This window comes from Dysidea avara, chromosome 11 (genome assembly GCF_963678975.1).
Source record: "Dysidea avara chromosome 11, odDysAvar1.4, whole genome shotgun sequence".
Classification (NCBI taxonomy): Eukaryota; Metazoa; Porifera; class Demospongiae; order Dictyoceratida; family Dysideidae; genus Dysidea; species Dysidea avara.
This window is the reverse complement of record NC_089282.1, coordinates 14,491,886-14,516,080: the sequence shown is the minus strand read 5'-3', so window position 1 is coordinate 14,516,080 and position 24,195 is coordinate 14,491,886. Positions and strand designations below refer to the sequence as shown.

The 24,195-nt window shown below is 38.4% G+C and overlaps 2 protein-coding genes and 2 long non-coding RNA genes across 8 annotated transcripts; 2 read left to right on the top strand and 2 right to left on the bottom strand.

The window, feature by feature from the left end:
• Window positions 1-834, top strand: LOC136237702 (probable serine/threonine-protein kinase DDB_G0281745). Its single transcript, XM_066027916.1, has one exon. It carries the CDS (start codon window positions 1-3, stop codon window positions 832-834), a length of 834 nt encoding a protein of 277 aa, XP_065883988.1.
• LOC136239654 (uncharacterized) lies at window positions 785-22,205 on the top strand. The gene is made up of 2 exons (XM_066030440.1): window positions 785-1,210; window positions 21,451-22,205. Exons 1-2 carry the CDS (start codon window positions 962-964, stop codon window positions 21,994-21,996), a joined length of 795 nt encoding a protein of 264 aa, XP_065886512.1. The 5' UTR covers window positions 785-961; the 3' UTR covers window positions 21,997-22,205.
• On the bottom strand, window positions 2,610-4,263 carry LOC136239655 (uncharacterized). 5 transcript variants are annotated; one of them, XR_010693555.1, is made up of 4 exons: window positions 3,476-4,240; window positions 3,094-3,199; window positions 2,800-3,043; window positions 2,610-2,661 (listed from the first exon to the last, which is right to left on the bottom strand). It is a non-coding gene; the product is annotated as an uncharacterized lncRNA (long non-coding RNA). The 5 variants fall into 5 exon arrangements; XR_010693554.1 differs by having other exon boundaries at window positions 2,800-3,698; window positions 3,763-4,252; XR_010693552.1 differs by having other exon boundaries at window positions 2,800-3,199; window positions 3,476-4,235.
• LOC136239656 (uncharacterized) lies at window positions 10,318-13,606 on the bottom strand. Its single transcript, XR_010693556.1, has 3 exons — window positions 13,491-13,606; window positions 11,917-11,988; window positions 10,318-10,631 (listed from the first exon to the last, which is right to left on the bottom strand). It is a non-coding gene; the product is annotated as an uncharacterized lncRNA (long non-coding RNA).
• Window positions 22,206-24,195: the final 1,990 nt, after the last annotated feature.

Sequence of the window (24,195 nt, the reverse complement as noted above, 5' to 3'; positions counted from 1 at the left end):
ATGGCAGCATTCCTCACTTCGTTTACTTCGAATGAAGTTACTAGGACAGGTATAGAAATTGGTAGAGGGTCGTATGGGCGGGTCCTTGAGGTGTACGTACGTGGAACGTTGTGTGCAGCTAAAGAAATTCATTCCATTTTGCTGGAGAATCGTTCGTCTGAAGAGCTTAAATCTATGAAGGATTCATTTTTCACTGAGTGTGCCAAAGGTATAATACATCACCCCAACGTGATTCAAATTTTGGGAATTCATCATCCGGCTCAGTCTCAAGAAATCCCGCTGCCATGGCTCATAATGGAAAAGATGGAAACAAATTTGACAGATTTCCTAAGCAAGCAGGAAAAAGAGAACGTAACATTTCGCCTCAAGCTGTCCATCTTGGTTGATATTTCTCAAGGATTGGAATTCCTTCATGGTCAGGATATCATCCACAGAGACCTCTCCTCCAATAGCATCCTACTGACAAAACAATGTGTAGCTAAAATTTCGGATTTTGGAAAAGCTAAGATCATAGAACGGAATTGGCAGAAGCATTCACGGATGCCTGGTACATTACATTTTATGCCTCCTGAAGCAACATCTGTTGATTCACATTATGATACACCCATTGATGTGTTCTCGTTAGGTTGCATTGCCTGCCATGTCATGTCTCATCAGTGGCCTGAACCAAAGAATCAAGTGCAGCAGCATACAATGATTGCTCTCACTGAAGTTCAGAGACGAGACAAATACTTGCAGTCGTTTACTCATTCATTATTAAGGAGTTTGATTGAGTTATGCCTATATCATCTTGCATGTATTGTCCCATCATTGGCCACAGCTAAAAGAGGATAAATCGCTTACTGAGGTACAAAGGCGAGAAGAATACCTTGCTTCATGCACTGAGCCATCCTTTAAACAGCTAGTTGAATCTTGCTTACATATTGATCCAAAACAGCGACCTGAAATATCACATGTGCACATGATGTTGAGGAAGCTGAAGGATGAAAATGATAAAGAAACACTATTTGCAACAACTAGTTTTAATTATGTGGATTTATTTAATTATATCAAATCTAAGATGGTGAGAGCAGATGCTGTACGTTCTGATTTATGTAAAGAGTTGGAGGAGATGAAAATATTGCTGACAGAAAGAGATCAAGAGATAAAAGAATTGAAGGAAATTAATAGTAAGGATGGTTCTGTGAGTGAAAGAAATTTACAGAGAAATGTAAGTAGCAAGCATGTGGTATTTGTTTAGTAGTTATGCAATTTACACAATTGCTAGTATTATCACTTGAGAAGTTAAGTTTTAAAAAAGCTAGGCCACTTGCCAAAACTGGAGTATTGTAGTATTATACTACTGTACTGATTATCTAAAATAGGGAGTTTCCCATGCACATAGTTAGCTATACTGGTTTTAAATTATCAAGTGTAAGGAAAACTTTTGTGATCAAGACTCACGGTAGTGAGGCGTGTGGCCAAGAAACTACAAAGCGCATGCCCAATTAAAAGACGCGCGGCCACTACTGTGAGTTATTTACGTGTAGGGACAGTTTCACAATATTAGCCCTGAATTATGCAACATCTCTCAAAGGTTTGTATTGCATTACGTAATAAAAGAATCTTTTTTCGTAGTAGTAGTTTTCTTGCGACCGGTATTAAACGCGTATTTAGACATATTTCGCTTTATTTCTCAACCTTGTGTTACACCTAGCGTCACCTTATACCAGTCAACTTACCCATGTTTGTACAGTCCATCTAGCACTGACATTATCTAATCCTGGTTTGTTCATATGCGTATTTTTTTCAATCAAACCTCTAATCCCTACAATAACTTTTAAAGACACGATGTGCCCTAATGTCTGACAAACAAGTTGTAAAAGCGTGTAGAACCATAAGTTCCCTTGGGAAGGTGTTTTAAGCAGAAATCTTTTAAACTCCATTTAGTGCCACGCCTCATGCATGCGTTGATAATTGGCATATGTCTTGTAAACAAGTGTGAAAGGATCAAGAACGTAGTGTCACTAGAGAAGGTGTTCCAAGCATAATTCTTGTTGCCACACCACACATGGTGTGTTGTGTGTTCTGGTGGTGCTCAAACCAGCTTGTTACATAGCATTACTCACCCTAACAGCAAGTAGTCACTCCCATTGTGGCTTTCGTCGTGCATGCCATTTAATTAATACACATGTTACATAACAAAATATATCACATTAATTGTTTGTCACATTAACAATAAAATTCTGACAATAAAATGGGATATACGTAGTGGAAACCGTCTAAGCCGGTCACCTTCGGGCCACGATTTCTTGGCCTTAATAGGCAGGTGGCTGCTTTAGACAGGTAAATTAGTGTATAAACTTCTCACTAGGGGAATTTAAAGCTGGTCTTTTTAAAGAGGTGGCCTTTCTATACAGGTGGCCACTAAGACAGGTTTCACTGTAGTTAGTCCCATCACAACTGTACGCCTCATCCTGGAAATTCAGAAGATTGTAATCAACTGAGATATAATGCCAAGATCTTATCAGGCCTCATCGTCCACGTACACTTGACAACTAAAGAACACACATAACATTATATAATTCCTCTGTCTATATAAATTACTCCCCTGAACTTTGATCTTTACGTATGTACCACTGCTAGTGAGAGAACCGCATGCTATGACCAAGTACCCTGTACCTGTAAAATTGACAGGGCATTAAATACAATACAGCTAAAAATCTGTCACTTTTTACGCAAATGACAAATTTGGGGATCTGAAAATTCATCACACCCTTGAGGTAATACAAAAATTTCTTAGTATACACACAGACTGACCTGAAGATCCACAACGTCCTTGCAGTCCATGCACACTTGGTGTACAGCTAGTCCACGTACACTTGACAATTGAGAACTAAAGAACACACAACATTATAAAATTCCTTTGTCTACATACCCCCTGAACCTTGATCTTAGTTGCCAAGTTTAAGCAGGTTATGTATGTAGCACTGCTGACCTGAAGATCCACAACGTCCTTGATGTTACTACAGTCCACGCACACTTGGTGTACAGTCCATGTACACTTGACAATTGAAAACTACATAACATTATAAAATTCCTTTGTCTACTTACCCCCCAAACCTTGATCTTAGTTGCAAAGTTTAGAGCAGCTCTAGCCAAGTTATGTATGTAGCACTGCTAGTAAGAGAACTGCATGCTATGACCAAGTACCCTGTACCTGTAAAATTGACAGGCGGGCATTAAATACAATACTGCTAAAAAATTTTTTACGTAAATGACAGATTTGGGGAATTCATCACATCTTGAGGTAATACAAAATTTGAGGACCTGAAAATTCATCACACCCTTGAGGTAATACATTTGAGGATTCACAAGTTGGCCCATGCAGCAGTGACCTTACTACACAGTGTCCTGATTAGACAGGTTTCACTGTACGTAAAGACCAGTATGCAATGTGAAAGAGTATTTTTTGTACAAGCATCATGTAGATTACCTTACTTCTTCCACCTAGTTCTGGGACTTCTAAATTGGCACTACAGTGACAATACTGAAAGCTGTTTGGCCTGTAAAAGTACGCCTTGTTGACAATCCATCCATGAGATATAATTTCAAGTGGGAAAATATTGGTACTTGCTGCTACTCAACTTGGTACCATCACAGAAGTTTTCAGCTTGGTCTCAGTGAACTTGCATTAGTCAGTGCAGACGTCTGACAGTCTAAAAACCAATCGCATACACGCGGCTAATCAGTGTGAATAGATGTGGCACTTTGTACACTAGCCTCATTTTTTTTCACTCCTCGTTTCGTTACTGAACCTCCACTCCTCATTTCGTTACTGAACCTCCACTCCTCATTTTGTTACTGAACCTCCACTCCTCCTTTCGTTACTGAACCTCCACGAAGAGCTGAGGACATCAGTATTCTTGCCGGCGACTCTTTAATATCCACTTGATGTTATTCTTCAAGCGGTGTAGACCATATCTTAGTTTCAAATCAGTTAAGTACACTTCGCCGCTCCATTGAAATCCAGTTACAATATAACAAATATTTAGTAGTATTCAGTCCTCTCAAGACATGGACTGCCATCAATAATAATAATGTAAACCGCGTATCATGATCACGTGTATTCACTTGAGGTGTTACAGGGACTTTCCAAGAGATTTCCCCTAAATAGGCCACATGGTCATTGTCAGTCAAGTGGAACTTGTTCTTGGATATGGCTCTACAATGCGGTACTTGTACTTTAATGTATTTCAGTGTTTAATAATATTATACTTCTCCCTCAAGACATGGACTGCCATCAATAATAATATAATCGCATATCAAGTGTCATTCACTTTTCACTTGAAGTGTTACTGTGCATGGTCTTTCCAAGGGATATCCCCTAAATAGGTCACGTGATAATTGTCAGTCAGGTGGAATTTATTTATTTCCATTAATACACCGTGGAGCTTGCTTTCATTAATTGATCAGTATAATGTACGCAAGGAAATTTTGACGTCAACGAATTTGATGAATTGGTTTAATTCGTCAAATTTAAAATTCATCAAATGTTTATAAGCGCCCTTAAAAGTACAGGTTTTGCCTATAATTTTTTGATTTTCATCAACATTTTATTCGTCACATCTGCTGAAGTCTGAATTCGTCAATTTTTTCTTACGTCAAAATTTCCTTGCGTACAGTACACATACCATGGTGCAACAAAGTTTGTAACAAATTGCTGGAATGTGGTTCATGGTTTGCTGGTATGAGCTTGTGTTGTGGCTTTCAACTTTTGTAACAGATTGCTTGAATGTACATATGCACGTGGTTCGTGGTTGTCAGTGATTGTGTATATGAGTTGGGGTTGTTCCACAGAGTTTGAACAATATTCAGATGTCTGCATGACGACACAAGGTTAAGTGAGACCTGTAAAGGAACAAGCAGGCACTGAACTTAACCTTAAATTAAACACACATACAACTAACTTGGAGCATCAGTCGCAACAACAAAGACACTTACTTGGATATCCTCATGGCTTAACTATGGAGTGACATGTGTAATTAACCGGCACTAAACAGTATCTACAACACAATTTTCTTTTCTGCAAGAACTTTTTAGCACCAAGTAAAGGCACTACCATCTCTCCTACAAGAGCATTTCACAAGAGATGTGATATTAACTTGATTACAACCAATATGTGGTGTATGTTTGTGAACATGTGTGTATAGTGTTTGCACATTTTGTGTGCGTCTTGTGCTTGCATATGATGTAAGTATGTGTTTGTATGTAGTGAAAGAAAAATAATAGTACGATGTTTTTGATCTCTTTCATAACCCTTAGCAAAACATCTAACTCTACGAGTGGCAAACTAAGTTGATAGGTCGTCCTCATGGCACTATAGCAGTGGTCATAGCAGGTTTTATTCATTGACAAGTACAGAATGATTGATATACTCCAATAGAACAGTCAAGCAATAAATACTCTGACAGTCAGGCAATAAAATACTCTAATAGAACAGTCATTGAACAATATAGCTGAATATTTACATCTCTGTCTGAAAACACTCCCAGATCCCAGATGCAATCTCAGAGTTGCTATTTCAAGATGGTGGCATTCCCCAAGATCACCTAGAAAAGCATGCTTTGCAAATAAGTGCTTTACACACATCTTTGGTTACCCTGACTGTAGCCATTATTGCTTGGCATGACCAGTAATTTCTACTGGCCCTTGTCCTAATAAAAAATTAATAGCTACTAGAGGAATGTATGTCATATGCTCACCACCTATCAGCAGATTTCTGTTTGGTTGCAACACCTCTACAAGGCAGAATTCATCCATCATACACCCCCCCTGGCTTGAACATTGGGTCTGTAAATTATATAATTGACAAAAATTAGTGATACCCTCCAAAAACACCTTTGCTGTAAAAAAAGGCGCGTCCAAGAAACTACAAGTATCTGTAACCCAATGTAAAACAGATAAGCTGTAGAAAAACACTCCTTGAAATTAATGGGTAACTGAAAGAGCTGATATCTAGAGCGGCCAAGAATCAATAATGTTACTACAACTGACTATGATTACCAAAGAATACCTTGGCTATAGAACAGGTAAATAAAAGTAACTGGCAACCAAAACAGCTGATATCTGAAGCAGCCAAGAATAAAAGTTAAGTTGATACAACTTACTACAATTATAAACTTGCAACATTGAATCCTAATCATTCAACTGTGTTCTATACATTCACCCTTGCTACATCCTAAATTAATTCTTTGTAGCTCTAATTGGCTGGTAATTTGGCCGCCTTTTTCAATAGTCAGAGTAAAGAAAAAAGGCGGCCAAATTACCAGCCAATTAGAGCTACAAAGAATTAATTTAGGATGTAGCAAGGGTGAATGTATAGAACACAGTTGAATGATTAGGATTCAATGTTGCAAGTTTATAATTGTAGTAAGTTGTATCAACTTAACTTTTATTCTTGGCCGCTTCAGATATCAGCTGTTTTGGTTGCCAGTTACTTTTATTTACCTGTTCTACAGCCAAGGTATTCTTTGGTAATCATAGTCAGTTGTAGTAACATTATTGATTCTTGGCCGCTCTAGATATCAGCTTTTTCAGTCACCCATTAATTTCATGGAGTATTTTTCTACAGCTTATCTGTTTTACATTGGGTTACAGATACTTGTAGTTTCTTGGACGTGCCTTTTTTTACAGCAAAGGTGTTTTTGGGGGGATTTTATAAACTAGTAGCTAGGGATCATAGCAATTAAAAGTGCTATTACAGTGGTGGATCTAGGAATTTATAAATGGGGTTTCCAGTTTAGAAGGTGGACATATCCACTGAATAGGAGGTGGAAGGATGCTACAGTTGGGGGGCCCAAAATTTATGGTGGTAATAGTAGGTGTGCAAAATTCTAGGGTGTCTGGGGGCATGCCCCCTAGGAAAATTTTGAAAATTAGGTGTCAGGAGATTGAATTTGGAGGCATTTTCGGAGGTTTTAGCTGTTAATAAAATAGTCTAGAACTATCAGTTTTAGATTATGCAAGTACCTTGGGTCATCCGGGTCTGACCCACTTTACAGATAGATTATCCCGGATTGGATCACGTGTGAAGCAAATTAATTAGTTGGACGATACTGTAGTGCATAAACGTGTCAGAGTCCAGTCCATATACAACCCAGTTCTTTTGTGAGCAACCCACTTATCGGGATGAGTATCTGCAGCTATACGTGCAGCCACACCCATTTTCGGTAGTATTGCAGTTTGTAATCCATGCGCATAGCTGCCTAAAGAGCCATGCCCACTAATCAATTGTATGAGACATGGTCTAATCCAGCTTTTTCATGAGCCACGTCCACTTTATCTTCGGGAATGTGTCATACAGTTTGTAATTATGGTGTGTTATAATTAGGTATGCTCATGCAAAACCACACCCACTTGCAGGAGTATCTTGCTATTTGCAAACTTATGTGGAACCACACCCACTGGTTAATATTGTTATTACCTGCTTAGTTTTAACATAGCTACCCTTGTACTTAACGCGCTAGTAGTAGCAGGTCACCCGCCAGTAGTAGTGACCCAGTTTCAACGCTGTCATGAGCATCACTGGCCATCTTTCTACTCGTCGGAAATATCTTACAATAGTTACCATTTATGATATTTATTGTTACCACATTTCCATACCTTTTTCAAGCTCCTTTTCCTTTATCAATTCTTGTACAAGCCCTTTTGTTACAGTGTAAGCAGTCGTCAATAAATTCTTACAGGTTTTCTTCTTATTAATGGTATCTTTTTATGGAATTCTGTCCCACATGATATTCTTTTTCTTTCTTATTGGTCTCATTTTAGACGAGAGTTGCATAAATTTTTATAACACTAGTTTTTTTTCTATTTATTATTATTACTATTCCCGCTTAGTTCATGTCTCTAGGCCTCGTAGTTTTCTCAAACATTATTTATTATTTCTTTATATATTTATTTATTTCATTCATTATTAATGACGTAATTTTAACCACATTTCGTATTATTCTTAGTACTTGGTTGTATAATTATTAGCACTTTACAGTGACCAGCACTGAAGGTCTGACAGCAACATGTGCTGCAGCCTTAGGATTACCTAACCTAATTTCAGGGACTTAGACCTAATGACTTGACTTACGATTTTCTCTTGCTACAGTATTTAGCTATTTGTTCTGTATTGTACTAATATGCTTGTAATGTTTGTTGTTCTCTGTTTTTGTATCTTGTGTTTTTGTAGGTGTTACTCCTACAGGCATTTACCTTTTGTAATTACCTTACCCTTATGGTTAAACAAATAAAAATAAATAAATAAAATATTAATTAATACATGATGGAGTACTATGGTGACTGCTCTATTAGAGTATTTTGATTGTTATTGACAAGTTTCTGGAAGCTGGCATGACGGTTCACGTGACGGTTATTGCACAATACAGCTTTGAGTTAGGGGTGCTCAGCACACCAGTAAAATAGTTGCAGCTACCCTCTTCCGCCACCTATGCACTGACATGGATGAACGTGCGAAGAAGCACACTCACTGTGTATTCAAAGCATGCATGTGCCTAGTCTCGCGTGGCCAGACCGCTTTTTTCCGTGTATTGAGTGGGGAAAAAAGGGTCTGGTGCAACTCCAATAGCTGTTTACTTCTGAGCCGTCCCCAGACACTGGGGACGCTAATTGAATAACATTGGCCGCAAAGGAGGTGTCAATGACGTCAGTAAGTAAACTCAAGATGGCTTCGATCTGTTTATCCTTTAAATGAATCTTAATTTGCTCCGATGTCTCTTTTAAAGCATCCTAAAGTTCATCCTCATCGTGTAACAAGACTCACAACCGGAGTAGAAGTGTTACGAATATTTCATTGTTTTACTGACGTCATGGCGCCTCCTTTGCGGCCAATGTTATTCAATTAGCGTCCCCAGTGTCTGGGGACGGCTCAGAAGTAAACAGCTATTGGAGTTGCACCAGACCCTTTTTTCCCCACCCAATACACGGAAAAAAAGCGGTCTGGCCACGCGAGACTAGCATGTGCCAGGGGGGTCTGGGGCCCCATGCTCCCCCAGGAAATTTTAGAAATTTTGATGCTCTGAGACTGCATTTGGCAACAATTTTAGTGTGAAAAATAAATATTTACGAAGTCTTTTTTACGGAGTGTTGAACATGCGCATCACCTTATTATAGGCGCACCCCGCAATTTAAAATACTCAACTGTTGCATAAATTTTTCAAAGGAGGTTTCCGTGGAAACATTGAAATCCCCCTAAACCCACCACTGTATTACCTAGTTAAAAGTGCAAATTTAATCCTGCTACTTGGATCACTTTGTTTTTATTGTAGGCAATAATGCATGCCCCTATATTATTTTTCCAATAATTCCATCTGTTTGAACTAACTATTCCCACCAATACCCAGCAACGTCTTTTGGCTGCTAGAGCTAGGGAGGAAGACCAGTATCAAGACTCATGGTAGTGAGTCGCACGGCCAGTAAAGCAGAAACATGCCGCAGACAATAAATGTGATCACTACACGTGAGTATTTTACAGGAATGAATGTTGTCAAATTCGGCCTTCCTGTAACTCACCCGTCACTTATGCTATCCCTCTGAAACTCTAGAGTTGAACTCATCGTGTCACTAGTAACTACCACACAAGCAGTGAAGCAAATCCATGCCGACTGTTTCGAGATCAAGATTGCTGACATCAAAGGGTAGGTTTAGTTGTTTTTAAAAAAAAAAATTTTTTTTATCGCATGCAGTTAGACGCAACCACAGGTGTGTATGCCTTGCGTTCCTTTGTGCATTCTGAACATTGATTTCCCTGCTATCGCTTCAGTACTCTCTCAATCGCCTCAAGATTCACATCATCGATTTCACCATACATCATTGCCCTACAGTCGTAATTTCAGCACCAAACGAAGTTTCAGTCGACGTAGACCAAACCTATATTGTTGTTTTCTGCCATACTCGCTTGGGATGTAGGACAATGTGTCTTCAAACTGTTCTAAAAGTTTCGTTGAGATTGAAACATATGTTTTCGAGAATGGCTAGTTTGAAATTTGAATTTAGTCGCCCCCACATAATTTGCTCTCTGTAAGAATTTAACTCGAAATTTGGAGAATGATGCAGAGCACAGCTGTGGTCACTGGTATGTGTAGTTAATCTGTGCATGTAGCCATAAAGTGTGCTGCGTGCTATCATTTGATTTGAATTTAGTCGCCCCCACGTAATTTGCTCTAAGGGCGCGGCTTCAAGAATGACACAGAACACAACTGCGGTTACCAGTTGTTGACACAAGCTGTGAGTAATTAGCACATGTAGCTAGCCTAAAAGGAAGTGTGCAAAACCACCTGATAATTTACAATTGTCACCATGCATTTTATAGCACCCCCACACAAATTGCACATGTAATTTTACAACATACAGAGGACACATGAATGCCAAAAAGTTGTCACAACAATAATGTAAAAATTGTACAATAATGACTGTGATATAACTGCTATGAAAATCTTCTCCAGTGGCTCGCCATGGTAGCAAGTCTCACACGACGGCATGTATATTCATCCAAACACAATGGGAGTAAGAACGAGTAAGTGCAATGACAAGTTGGTATGACTCCATTTGTAGAATCCAGATGAGTGGGTGTGGCTCCAGTATGTCTAAAAAGTTAACAAAAATATGTACTAGAGTTGCAATATAATAGTATACTATTTAAATACAACAATACATAGTCTCCATTGCATCACTATCAAACGACACTAAGTGGAGGATATTGTTGCATCTCTAGTATGTACACTCCATCAGTACAACCTGTCTTAATGGCCACCAGTATAGAAAGACAACCTCTCTTGAAAAGCCGATTCCAAAATTGAGAATTTATACATGCTACCTGCTTATTGAGTGAAGGTAGCAATAAACAAGTTCCACTGTAATTTATACACGTGATCTGATCCTGTATATTCTGTCAGCGGATGAGATCCACTTGGCCAGGACAAAATGTGACCCAAATGTCCTGAATGATTCACACTCAACCCACTTACGACCCAGTGGCACAATGGAACTCAGGGGCATAGAGAGGGGGTTCCAAGGGGCTCAGGAACCCCCGTGTTAAATTTAGACTTCTGCAAGCAGGACCCTAACACACCATTTAGTGTGGCAGGACAAATGGGTGAGTGATATAGTGTAATGGCACAGCACAACAATTGATAAAACTTGATTAATCTCTCAGGGAAGGATTTACAGAGGTAACATGAGCCCTCTTCAAAACTTATTTAAAAGATCGATATACTGTAATAGAGCAGTCAGGTATATACTCTAATAGTGCAGTCAGGTATACTCTAATAGAACATGCATGTACATATCTATATAAAGTTTTTCAGACATTCTAACATTAAATGCAAAACTTAGCATGACCTTATCCTGCAGTAGCTTTAGTGTGCAGTGTTTAAAGATATAGAACTCCAGTAATTTATCACTTGTGTTATGCAAAAATGAATTCATGGTATGCATATATGTATATGGCTATAATGTTTTGATTGTAAGTCATGACATTTGTATCAGTGGATTTATGGTTCCTGTACCAGTGAGATAACTATCACTTACAGATTACTATATGTGTCTCTATGTGTTATACTGTCTGTTTTCCACTAGGTAGCTTTATCTAGTACTAGCTTCATCCCAGGGGCACTTATAATTAATGTACTTTTTGCATAAAATATAGCAATTTTCTGAGTTTTGATTCATTAAAATACTGAAAGTCTCTCAGTGGCTGGGGGGTGCGCCCCCAGACCCCTGCCTCTGGTAACTCATTACTGCTGTTGGAACCCCCCTTCAAAAAATCCTGGCTACGCCCCTGGAACTGAGTATTTATAGAAAATACAATTATATTTATTTCTAAGATGTGTGGACACATTACAACATGTGCATACAAGACATGCTATGTACCGTTTTAGCATTTCAAGTCACCACATGATGCACGGACCAGTCAACAATACTTCATAGTGCCCATCAGTAAACCTGAAGAAGAAAAGTTACGAAAAATAAAAATGCATATAGGTACAGTAAAACCTCATTAATAGGGCCAGCTCTGGAACCAAAAATTTGGCCTTAATAACAAGATGGCCTTATTAATTAGGTCATAAAGTACTGCTTAGCTACCTACTAGAGGTGGCCAATATAACGAGGTGGTCTTATTAAAGAGGTGGTCGCTAAGTGAGGTTTCACTGTACCTACCACTGACAATAGTGAACAATATTAATGATTAACAATATACACTGAAACCTTACTTAGGTCGCTTTATGGTCAACCTTGTGGCAGATTGTTCTGTACACAAAATGACACATTCAGAGATTGTATTTAGATGGATGATAAAGTAACGCATTGTGACTTAAATACTCATGATGTGTTACTGCTAGGCAGTATCTGATGTGGCTACCATATATACGGCACTGCCGAAGTGCAACGTCGTACTTGCTCGCATGCACAATTTTGCTCAATATTTTAAACATTGATAATTAAGGGGCGTGGCAACTTTTTCACTCGCAAGACTGTGTGGCAGCTCTTTCCCTCATGAGAATTGCAGCCAAAACAATTGCCACGCCCCTTAATTAGTGATTTTTAAAATCTCAAGCAAACTTGCATGTGTGAGCAAGTACAACATTGTAATTGAGTAGTAACGTACCTGAGTAAACCGCATAAGTAGGTGCAGTAAGATGGTTACTTTTGGGCAAAATTTTCTTGGCTTATAATAAGCAGGTACCTGCTTTAGCAAGGCACTGATTTAACCATATAAATGTCTCACAGGAGAATTTAAAAGTTGGCCTTATTAGAGAGGCAGCCTTCTGTATAAGTGGCCACCAAGACAGGTCCACTGTGGATGAAAGCCAGGCTTTAGATATTTGGTATTTCATGTGTTGAAGGCATTCCAGGGCTTCTGGTTGTCTGAAATCTCACCACAGTTTACTCAGGCAGTGTTGTGGTCACCACTAAACCATTGGAATGCTGTGTTATGTTCGTCTTATGCTTGGCTACTATATAGTAGAACTGAAACGGATACGCTGAAATATATATATCCTATGGATAATGACTTCATCACTTTCTTCATCAGGAGCTTATAAGGACCAAAACTAAAAATTTTTACACTTTGGGCTGACAGCCAACTGCCTACGTCTGAAGCAGTTGCCTTTGGTGCTCTAACAGATTGGCTGACCCCCTTGCTGCCAGCACTCACTGTGTCACACACTAAATCCATCTCTATAGCCAGTTAGAACAGCATGCTTCAAATGCAGCCACCTCCTAAATAAGCTAGGTCAGAAAATTTTGTCCTTACCTGAATAATGACCAGTTTTCACTGTACTATTAGTGATTAGTGATCATGAAAGATTATTCATTAAGATACTAAGACATACATATGCTACAACCTCCAAATATAGCAGTACAATTTTCACCCTGGTCCAAAGTCGTTAATCGCCTTTTACAATAAAGTTTTACAACACAAATAGATGTATAGTTAAACTCACCAATTGTCTCTCAGTGGCACTAAATCCCTTCAACATGAAAACACAACCTTCAGGTGATGAGACAACAGCCTTAAGACCTTAAGAGTCTCGCCGGCAAAGATTACAGCCTATTCTGATGCGCTTATTTATTAGTAATGTAAATTTTAAAGGCGTTTATTTGCAACACTCAACAGGACATAATAATGTGTCCCTCTATTGTCTCTGTACATACTTGCCATTTCTCTACTATTCTCACTTCATTTCACAAGAGCTAGTACTGATATGGGCAGGGGCATGGCTTCTCTGCTTGAATTAGTCAATGATCGAGATACTCTAATAGAACAGTCAATCATTCTAATAGAACAGTCACGTTTCTACAAGTGCTGTATTTTTATATTGTAAAGTCTGTAAGTAGCTAGTAATTTAAGCAATGCTAGGCAGAAGTTGTAGTACAAGATGAAAGGCAAAGTGTTACTAAGGGTTTACTAGTTAAAATGGGTGTTAGTTGACTGCAGTTGCCAGGGGCGGATCCAGAGTTTGGAAAGAGGGGGGGCACCTTTCTGAAAAACAGTTGAAGACCAAAAAAACTTGCTGAAAACCAGTTGAAGACCAAAAAAAAAAAAAAAAAAAAAAAAAAAAAGGTCACGACAATAATAGCTAGTTATCCTTACCAACTATATCACGTCTGTTATGTAAAATAAAATCCTATTTATAGCTTCATAGATAAGCTACACTGCCTCATGAATATTGTGACTGCTTTATTAGAGTAATTGACTGCTCTATTAGAGTATCTCGATCTTGTATGCAATTTCTTGAAGGGGGGGGGGGGGGCATTTGCCCCAAATGCCCCATCCTGGATCCGCCACTGGTTGCATGCCACTAAAATTACAGTTGTGTTTTAATACAGTGGAACCTGTGTTACGGTCACCTGGATTAAGTGGTCACCTCTGCATAACGGCCATGGTCACGAGGTCCCAAACGTTTTCCTATGCAAATGTATGCACTGTGGTCTGCATTAAGCGTTCACCTGTCTAACGCGTATAACGGCCAACCAACAATTCGCCTATGAATTCGTATAGTGGTCGTTACCTTTTATGGTGGTTTGTTAAGCCAATTCACGGCACCGTTTCAATTAATGCACAATTATCACACTTCCTGCCTTTCAATGAATACCATGTCAAGCTTCATGATTTAGTCAAATTACATCTGTGGTATTTAGATGATGGGACATTTATTGGTTCGAAATCTTCCTTACTGAAGCTTTTAGATCCTTTCTCAATTCATGGTCCACGATTTGGTCTCCATTTAAATCTGTCCACGTGCGAATTATTCTGGCCTTCTGGAGACTCTTTCCCTGAATTTCCCACCAGTATCAACCGAGCTGGTGAAGGTTTGGAGCTTTTGGGATCTCCTATTTGGGGAACTGACAACTTTTTCGATCAGTTCTTGTTCTCTCGTTTAGCCAAGGTTACAGCTGCTCAAGACAGCATTGCAATTTTAGAAGACCCTCAAGTCGAGCTTCATTTACTACGCAGCTGCCTTGGAAGCTGCAAGATCATTCATCTTTTGCGCACAGTGCCATTCTGTATATTGCACTCCTTTTTAGAACAGTTTGATTCTGATCTTAAATCTTGCCTAAGTCGCATAATACAATGTAGTCTTCCTAATGATTCTTGGTGCCAAGCCACTTTACCATTTCGCTTGGGGGTATGGGTTTGCGCTCATTCTTTTCTTCCGCTGCTGTGGCCTTTTTGGGTTCATGTAATAGTGTTCGTCTCCTGGCTTCTCATCTTCTATCCCAAGACTTTCATGATCTAGTGTTTCCAAATGAAGAACATGCCGTTGCTACCTTTGAAAGGTTTACATCTGATATCTTTATTCCCTCTGCTACCCAGCAGGACTTACAGGCTCTGTTAGATCAAAATCAGTATGACCAACTATTTGCTTCTTTCATCATCCGAAACCGTGCTCGACTTACTGCTCTCTCTCACTCATCTGGTACTATCAATGGATGGCTCAAAGCTATTCCTCAAGTCTCCCTTGCTCTGGCTATTCCTGGTCCTGAGTTTGTTGTTGGCCTTCGTTTGTGGCTCGGAATCCCTCTATTTCCACTATCCCCATTATGTGTGTGTCTTACTTCCATTGACCAATTTGGTGACCATCTTCTAGAATGTTCTCATGGTCCTATGAGAATTCGTCGTCATGATGCTCTAGTTGACAAGTTGACATTGTTTGTCATGCTTTGTCCCAGAGTCACTCAGGAGTTTTGAAGGAACAACGTGTTTCTTATGAAGATAATTCTCGCCCAGGTGATGTGTACCACCCTGACTTTCAGCATGGTCATCCAGCTTATTTTGATGTGTCTGTTCGTAGCACTACCCAGCCTTCTCACATTTCTTTTTCTTCTTCTTGTGCTGGGGTAGCTGCTGCAGCAGGTGAGTTAGCCAAGGACCAGAGACATCAAGATGCTGTAGAGGAGGTAGGGTGTGACTTTGTCCCACTTGGTGTAGAAACTTTTGGTTTTTGGTCACCATTTGCGCTTCAAACCCTTCGTACCATCACTGAACGCACCACAGCCAGAAGTGGTGCATCAACCAAACAGGCTCGTAAACATTTGTTACAACTTTCAGTTTCTTTATGGACGAACAATGCCCGTATGATTTTACGGTACTGGGCTTTGCAGTGTGAGGACTCTGATTTTCCTTTCCCCAAACCCCTGTTGTAATTAATTGTGTTTGTAGTTTAGTTGTAGAGTAATTTGTATTGTAACTGTATTATGAATACCATGTAATCTATCAGGCTTTATTGCTTAAGCGTATTCAATAACTGTAACCAACATTCATAGACTCATCTTACCCTTTCTGTACTAAATATAGACTCTTTCCAAAACCACGCCCACTTTTTGGCTGCCATTTTGAATGGGGCTACCATGCCATGCGCATGGCATATTCTCCGGCGTATTCAGTCTTTGCAGTGAAGTTGTTTCGTGTATTTTAAAGAAAAGAAGTAGGAAAAGGAAACCATGGATGCTTCTGATGAAATTTAAGACGATGGCCATGATTCTCGGATTCTAGCAAGTATAATTTCAGTCTAATTTCCACTTTCCATGGCTTTGTTATGAGCATAAATTGTTACTCGTGACAATCATTGTGAGTAAGGACAAGGAGTGGAATGTACAGACCGTAGATACTACTTTTTGTGAAGTTTCAATCTGGCTGATCAATTCAGTGCAACCCATCTGATCTTACTATTAAAGGATAGGGACGGAGACCGAGAGCTCACGAAGTCTGGAGCTCCTGATAAGACAGATGCTGAGTTGTGCTGTAAACTGAATTTCTGAGACAAAGACAACATCATTTGAGGTGAAACTGCTGCCGCAGCAAACAGTATAATGGGTACATCATTTCAGATAATATGGCTTGTTAAGTAACTAAGGCATTGTAACTAGTGTGCAGTGGTTAACTGTGCATTTGTAAGAACACATACAGAACTGGTAAATCACATTTCCATGTACGTAGCTTATATAATGTGGCATGATCACCTTATGTGACATCGCTATACATACAGTAATGTATGTTTGTGAAAGTGAACGTTTCATACATTAGTATGTATCTTCCAGTACAGTGGTACCTGATTAACTAGACTCAGTTACTAGTGCTACAGACATAAAGTCCAATTAGACTGAACAGTTTAGATATCTTTTCTCTCTCAGAATGGATACCCGCATTGCACAAATTCTAACCATATAATTATGCTACTCAGTGTTAAGTTTAATCCAAAGAGATATCCAGTGATGTCATCCTTGATACAGTACCATATAGACCTTAAAAACATTTTGATGAGAATACACTCCACTGGTATTATATTCTTTGATAATATGACTTACTGTTGATAATCAGGGAGCTTGCATGAGTCAGTATGACCAACATTATATACTTGTAGCAGATTTGTAAAGTGTAGTATTTGATAGTTGTATAGCACACATTTTAATCTGACATGTATCTAGCAGTCACATGTGAATGTTGTACTATACAATGAAAATACTTGGATCTCATTGGCCGCAATTCTTTTCATATGAAGCACTAGGTGTGATCGCATGAACACCTTGGGATGAACTGAACAGAATACAAATGGGACCATGGAAAAGTATCCTTAGTAGATGGGTATCCTAATTTCTTGAGAGTTTAAATGTGTGTATATACAAATGGAAGTACTGGCAAACATGTTTTAGGTGATTGGTACCATTGTAGCAGGTTGTACTTCCGCTTCAACAATTGTCCAATGGAGTGTGGCGCTTGGCCGGTATCCGAGTGGCCTGCAGATCAAAGTCAGGCTAGGGATAGATTTTTTTTAAACCCCTCCTAGGTATTTGTCCCGTTTCACATAAGTCAACAATTTTCGTCTAGGTTCCCTGTCTCATGGTAAACACCTCGTACAGGCTTTGCCTCCAGTGCCTAACTGGTAAAGCAGATAAAAACAAACAATTGTTAAAAGTACTGTATAATAAACCAAAGTTTGTTGATTCTGAAACTGTTGTTGCTCACCCTTATAATACTTCAGAAATGAGTATATACATGTGAATTAAAATTTTGCATTTTGACTATATATTCAATAACCACATTACTATGGTGGCTACTTGTATATCAGTAACTAGCTGAAACAGTATAAGCTGAAGACCCAAGTGAATTATATTAACCATTTATACTTCTCACTGACTCTTGTACTGATAATAGTGACTGTAGCGGCAGCTGATCATGCAAACTTAATTATATGGGCTGACAAAACCTCTGACAACACCTCTGACAAAGCAATTACTGTTGTTGACTGCTGTCGATGTCTCATGCTTTGTTCAGCCATGATAACCAGCTACCTTTAACCAGAAACACCAATTCTGCCACCCCAAAGGTATTGATGGGTTGTCCCTCAACAATACGGCTCTGTTCAAGCTGCTGCTAACACCAGATTTCAATGGAGCACAATCAAGATTATTTACCGTGGCCCCATTCAAAATGGCGGAAAGGTATTGCCATAGCAATGACATACTTTTGGAAAGAGTCTATTCAGACTGTATTGCGGTTGGCGTGAGCCTCTTAATAATAATTACTCATTTATAACAGTCATAGCCACTAAAATGCTGCTGACCACCTTATGCAGGTTTTCTCTATAACAGCCACCTGTATATAAAGGTCCGATGTATTTGGTCCCAAGGTGACCATTATAGACAGGTTCACTGTATTCTGTCACTGTAATCTGGGGTTTCTGTCAAACCATGGAAACTCGCCTACTGTTTTCAACAGTGTATGCTTATTCTAACAAAAAGTATCGAAATCCCATCCAAAAAACAGCTTGTAGCTGTAAAAAAATTGCATGTCCCAAGTAAAGCAGAGTTAACTGCAACAAAAAGTAATGATATCATAATGTGGCCATGTGCGAGGTGTGCAAGATGTAAAATTAATATTAGCTAATCAGATAATACAATATTATTGTTAAAGTGTTAATGAAACTATGTGATGTTGCTAGTTTTTAAGTGTGTGAGCATCTTAATAAATGCTGCACAAATTTGATTCTCAATAAAGCAATGTGTATAGATTCTCTGATAGCAATAAATAGTTTGAGTTTGGCCGTCTTTCCTATATACGGCAATGCTATGAACAACGGAAAGGCGGCCAAACTCAAACTATTTATTGCTATCAGAGAATCTATACACATTGCTTTATTGAGAATTAAATTTGTGTGGCATTTATTAAGATGCTCACACACTTAAAAACTAGCAACATCACATAGTTCTCATTAACACTTTAACAATAACATTGTATTATCTGATTAGCTAAAATTAATTTTACATCTTGCACACCTCGTACATGGTCGCATTATGATATCATTACTTTTTGTCGCAGTTAACTCTGCTTTACTTGGATGCACACTTTTTTTACAGCTACAAGCTGTTTTTGGATGGGATAGCTGTTTACAATATGACCTTCAGCTTTCTGGCTTATCTGTCAATCTCATTTCCATCGAGATTGGTTGTTTAGGCCATTTTATGCCAGACACAATTTCCCAGGTAGCCAATGCTTGTGAAGTTGCAAAGAAGACCATAAGATCCCTGTTTGAGCAGGCTGGTTGCATTGCTGTCTCCTGCTCATACAGAACTTTTAATTCTAGAGCCTAAGTCTTGCCAGGGCTCCTGTACTGTCCATCCAGTGCTTGGTACCCCTGAGTCTAGACCCCTGTACTTAAGTTGTATTTTGTCTTAACGAAACAAAACATCTCTCTCCCTTCAGACTGATTAATAGTAAACAGTGTAGCCATTTTGCATAGCCATTTAGCTATTTCATTTCAACTTGCACTGTCAGTGAGGACAAAGCTAAGTCCGTGATACTGCAGCATGCCAAAAATATTCTGTTGAGCTGGAGTGATGTCTAGCAGTAGCACATAGCCTACGCTAGTCTGAAAGCATCAGTTGGTTTGTCAGTCACAAGATCAGTCAGTCATATGAAAATCACACAAAATTCCCACTAGGGTTGCAAATTTGATGTTAGAAATGCTCAAAGGTGTGCAACAGATTTCTGTGGTGATTTTTGGTGGCAGCATTTTGGGGAACATTATTTTGTTTGAGGGGGAGATCGCTGTACTGTAAAATACTACCATACTGTCTGTATAAGTCAGCTGCTATCAAGGGGTAGCCAGCGCCCACGCAAAAACCCAACACGGTGTACGAGAGTCCCAATATTTAAGTATTTCTGTATTATTTCAATAAATATTTCATGTATTTATATGTATTCATTATTGGATTTCTCAGATAGTGTACGAGAGTCCCAAGACGTTAGCTACCCCTTGGCTGCTATATATGTGACTGGATTTTGGAAAACGATCCAAATCGCACATTAGAATTTCGAGATAAATGGTTTTAAAGAATTCAAGCCAGCATAACTTGCCAAGGATAGCAAGCACGCGTATGAAATTTACACAAAAGATGTATCAATCTATTACCTTTCAGACCACTTCCAGTACTTGTAGCTGCTTCCCGCCAAATAAGGTAGAAAGTCCAGACACGCGGGATTACAAGGCTGTGCTGGCTCCTTAGTGACTGATATGTAGCAAAATCAGAAAAAAAAACGTCTGGCCAACATTATCAGGCCATCCACCAGTATACCACTGATTTTTGCCAAGCCAGACCCTTCACAAGGCCAGATGCTGCCATTTGAGATCTCAGAAAAGATGTCTGTTAAAACCAGCCTCGAGGTACTGAGTGTCAAAACTATGTAGTAGTACGCTAGTGTGGCTATCCACTGGTGGTGTTAGTTTGATTTTGCCTGATGTGCGATTTGGATTGGTTTGTAAAATCTGGTTACATATAGTCTCTTTAAACTCTGCTAATAGGCCTGAGTCAAACATGCTCAAAATTTTATCCCAAAAATGTTTCCAGGAGTTTCCCAAACTTTTCACCTATTTTGTTCTTCTGTGTTCCCTTTATGCTTGCATTATGCTCCTAGGTTACCAACATAATCTTGGAATATTTTAATGTAGTGAATGCTCACACTATTTCACTACAAAGTGGCCATTCTATTATTGATCTAAGGAATTATGTACAATGCGCTGACTGCTCTATTAGGGAGTACCATCAAGGATTAAGCTGTACTATCCACCTAATGATGTTAACATCGTGCTGGTATAGCAGTCTAGCCTATTATGCTGGCGTATTTGATACAGGGCTATCTGCTGGTTGACATTAGTCATCAGTCACCTTGAGGAGTTGGTTCTCAGCTTCTTCTTGGTGTCTATATAGATTCATGATTATTTAATTACAACTGTACCTATACACCTTGAAAACAACTGAATGATGCCATAATTATGTACATTTATAACTGGTATGTTTTACTAATACCGTTACCAGTATTAGTATAATTGTTCTGTCTACTTACTATAACAGGTAAAATTATATTTTTGCGTGCATAACAACACATATCACTCTGTTACGTAGGTTTCCACTGGCTCTATTCCTTCAAAAAGTGGTCAATATAGTCAGTCTGATGAAACGAACAAAGACAAAGCACAAGATTACACATCTACTAAAGCTCCTATCACTGTAGTCTCTCCTGATTCAGCAGTGTACACTGATCAGCCTTCAGCTCACCCTGAACTTCAGGCTACCGATACCATTCCTGCTTGTGAATTAAGTGCCAATTCACTTCTTGACTTGGCTTCTTTGGATGATAGTTCTGATGTGGCCAGAATTGCTGAAAACCCTTCCAAATCAAGAAAAATTTCTAGGTTTCTTGATAATCCAATTCTGTCCACCAATGAAGGTACTCAGCCTGTACCTTATGTTCAAGCTTCAGTTAATAATATTGTCACTGGTGATGAATTGGGCTATACCAGTTCACTTCCTGAATTGAAACCACTGGATAATGATGATACTACTGAAAGTTCTCATTTACCAAGAAAGGTGATATATTCCATGCCTTCTAGAAAATCACTTTTTAAACTACTTCCTAGAGCAAAGCATATGATGCCTACAAGAAAGTAATACTGATATGTACGTTATTCATATGTATGTTGTGTACATGATTTCATCCACACACTATTGTTTTTAACTTTTGTAATTTTTGTCTTTTAAAATTTAGACTTATTGACCCCTCAAGCTTCTCACTGCTTGCATACATTCACGCATACTGTTTTTTTGTAATTTCTGGGAGTGTTCTTTTGTATTATTTATTTTATTAGTACTTTAAAGCATATAGTTTAAAGTAATACCAACCACTACAAAATAGTCACTAGCAGTGTAGCTGCAATTTGTGTGCTATGCTGATGCTTATCTTTTTCAACTATATAAATAATTCCTTAACAGTGCAGTATTATAGTAGAGCACTTCGTACATCACACAAAGTTTGTTACAGGTGAAAAGGCTGTACTTTAGCTATATATTTTCCCATGCACATGCCAAATGGTGGTTAATCTTGAAACAAGATGATTACTGAAGTACCTTTACCTTCTTCAATCAATGAAATTTGAGTATATATACTTGCAAAGTTTTAGGTCTGCAAATACCTCATACTGTAGTTCACCTTTTTGTCATTGAAAAATAACTCTCGTGTGCAAAAAGTAAACAAACATGTCTTACACGAAAATTTTGCAAAAGACTGAAATATTCTAATAGAGCAGTCATTCAAATAAATCATACAAAAATATTTTAAGCAAAAATGTCATGATTTTTTTTTTGCATGAAAATATAGCGAATTATGGTAAATATCCTGAACTCAATCCAGTTTTGCTGACTGTTGTAATACAACTAAAAGCATAGCTACTAGTACTCCTTGTTTTAACCCTTTCAAGGACGGCTCCAGAAAATTTGTTGACAGGTTTCCAAATTTTCTATTGTGTGCAAGCTTAAATCTGGGGCATTTATTTATTTATCTAATTTGTCAAAGGTCAAAAGGTTCCCTCAACACACAGTACAAAAACACAGAGTACAAGGACAAAGGATTACACAAAGTGCAAAACAATAAAACAAACAAAAAACCACTACGTACAAAACAAACAATTAATGGCATGATGAAAAGGATTCACAGAGCTGATAGCAAGTGTGTCCACTGATACCTTGTTCCACAATAAGACAGTGTTCACAAAAAAAGAAAACCGGTGGTTGTTGGTAGAAGATTGTAGTGGTACAATAGATAGATCTTTTACATGAAGTATTGAAATAATAGTAATCAGAAAAGTTAAGAGATATTCTATCATTTAGGATATCAAAGGGTTGTTACACACTCCCACATGAAGTTTATGTATTCTCAGATTGAATCTGGTAACAATTTTCACCAAAAAAATCTTTAAAATTGACATTTAAGCATATGATTGTGCTTAAATAGTAGTATCAGGAGCAAGCTAAAGAGTGAGGAGGTGGAGCTATATGAAGTTTAAAAGCATACAACATACAGGGATACCATTCTGGAAGTCTGGGTGAATGCCCCCAGGAAAAATATCAGGTATTAGACAGGCTGAAATATAATTTTAGACTATTTTTACCGTGTTGGTACAAGTATAAACCAAGAAATACAAAGTGTGACTGTTCTATTAAGGTAGTTGACTACTCTATTACAACATTTGATTTGATTTAGTTGATTTATATATTTAGCCTACAGGCAATTGGCTACAGCCATTCATCCTTGCCCAGAGGAACACATCACGTTCACATAAGTAAACACACCAAAAACAACCAAAGACATATCAACACAATTACAAAACAAAAAGACTACACATTTGCAAAAACAACAAAAAACAAAAAGACTACACACACAAAGTGAGTCACAGTACTGTATAAGAGCTTCCACATATTCATTTAAAGGAGATAGAATTAATGTGGTATGTTTGTCACCAGTGGTGGCAGTGCATTCCACCACTTAATAGCTTTACAGCAAGAAAAAAGAAAAAAAAACGCTGAGTAAAACTTAAACAGAATTTAGGGATACTTGCAAAATAATATAGGTGTTTTTGTGCAATAAGAGGAGGTTCTGCCAAAAATTAATGGGTGGCTTAAGTGGTATACATTTATACTGACGGTATTGATGGTACATTGAACATAGTGATTTGTACTGAATGAAGTAAGATAGTGGCAACCATTGTAATTTCTGATAGAATGGAGACACATGATCATATTTCCACAAATCACAACACAGCCTTACAGCATGATTATGCATTCTCTGAAGTCTCTGTATTTCGATCAGAGCCT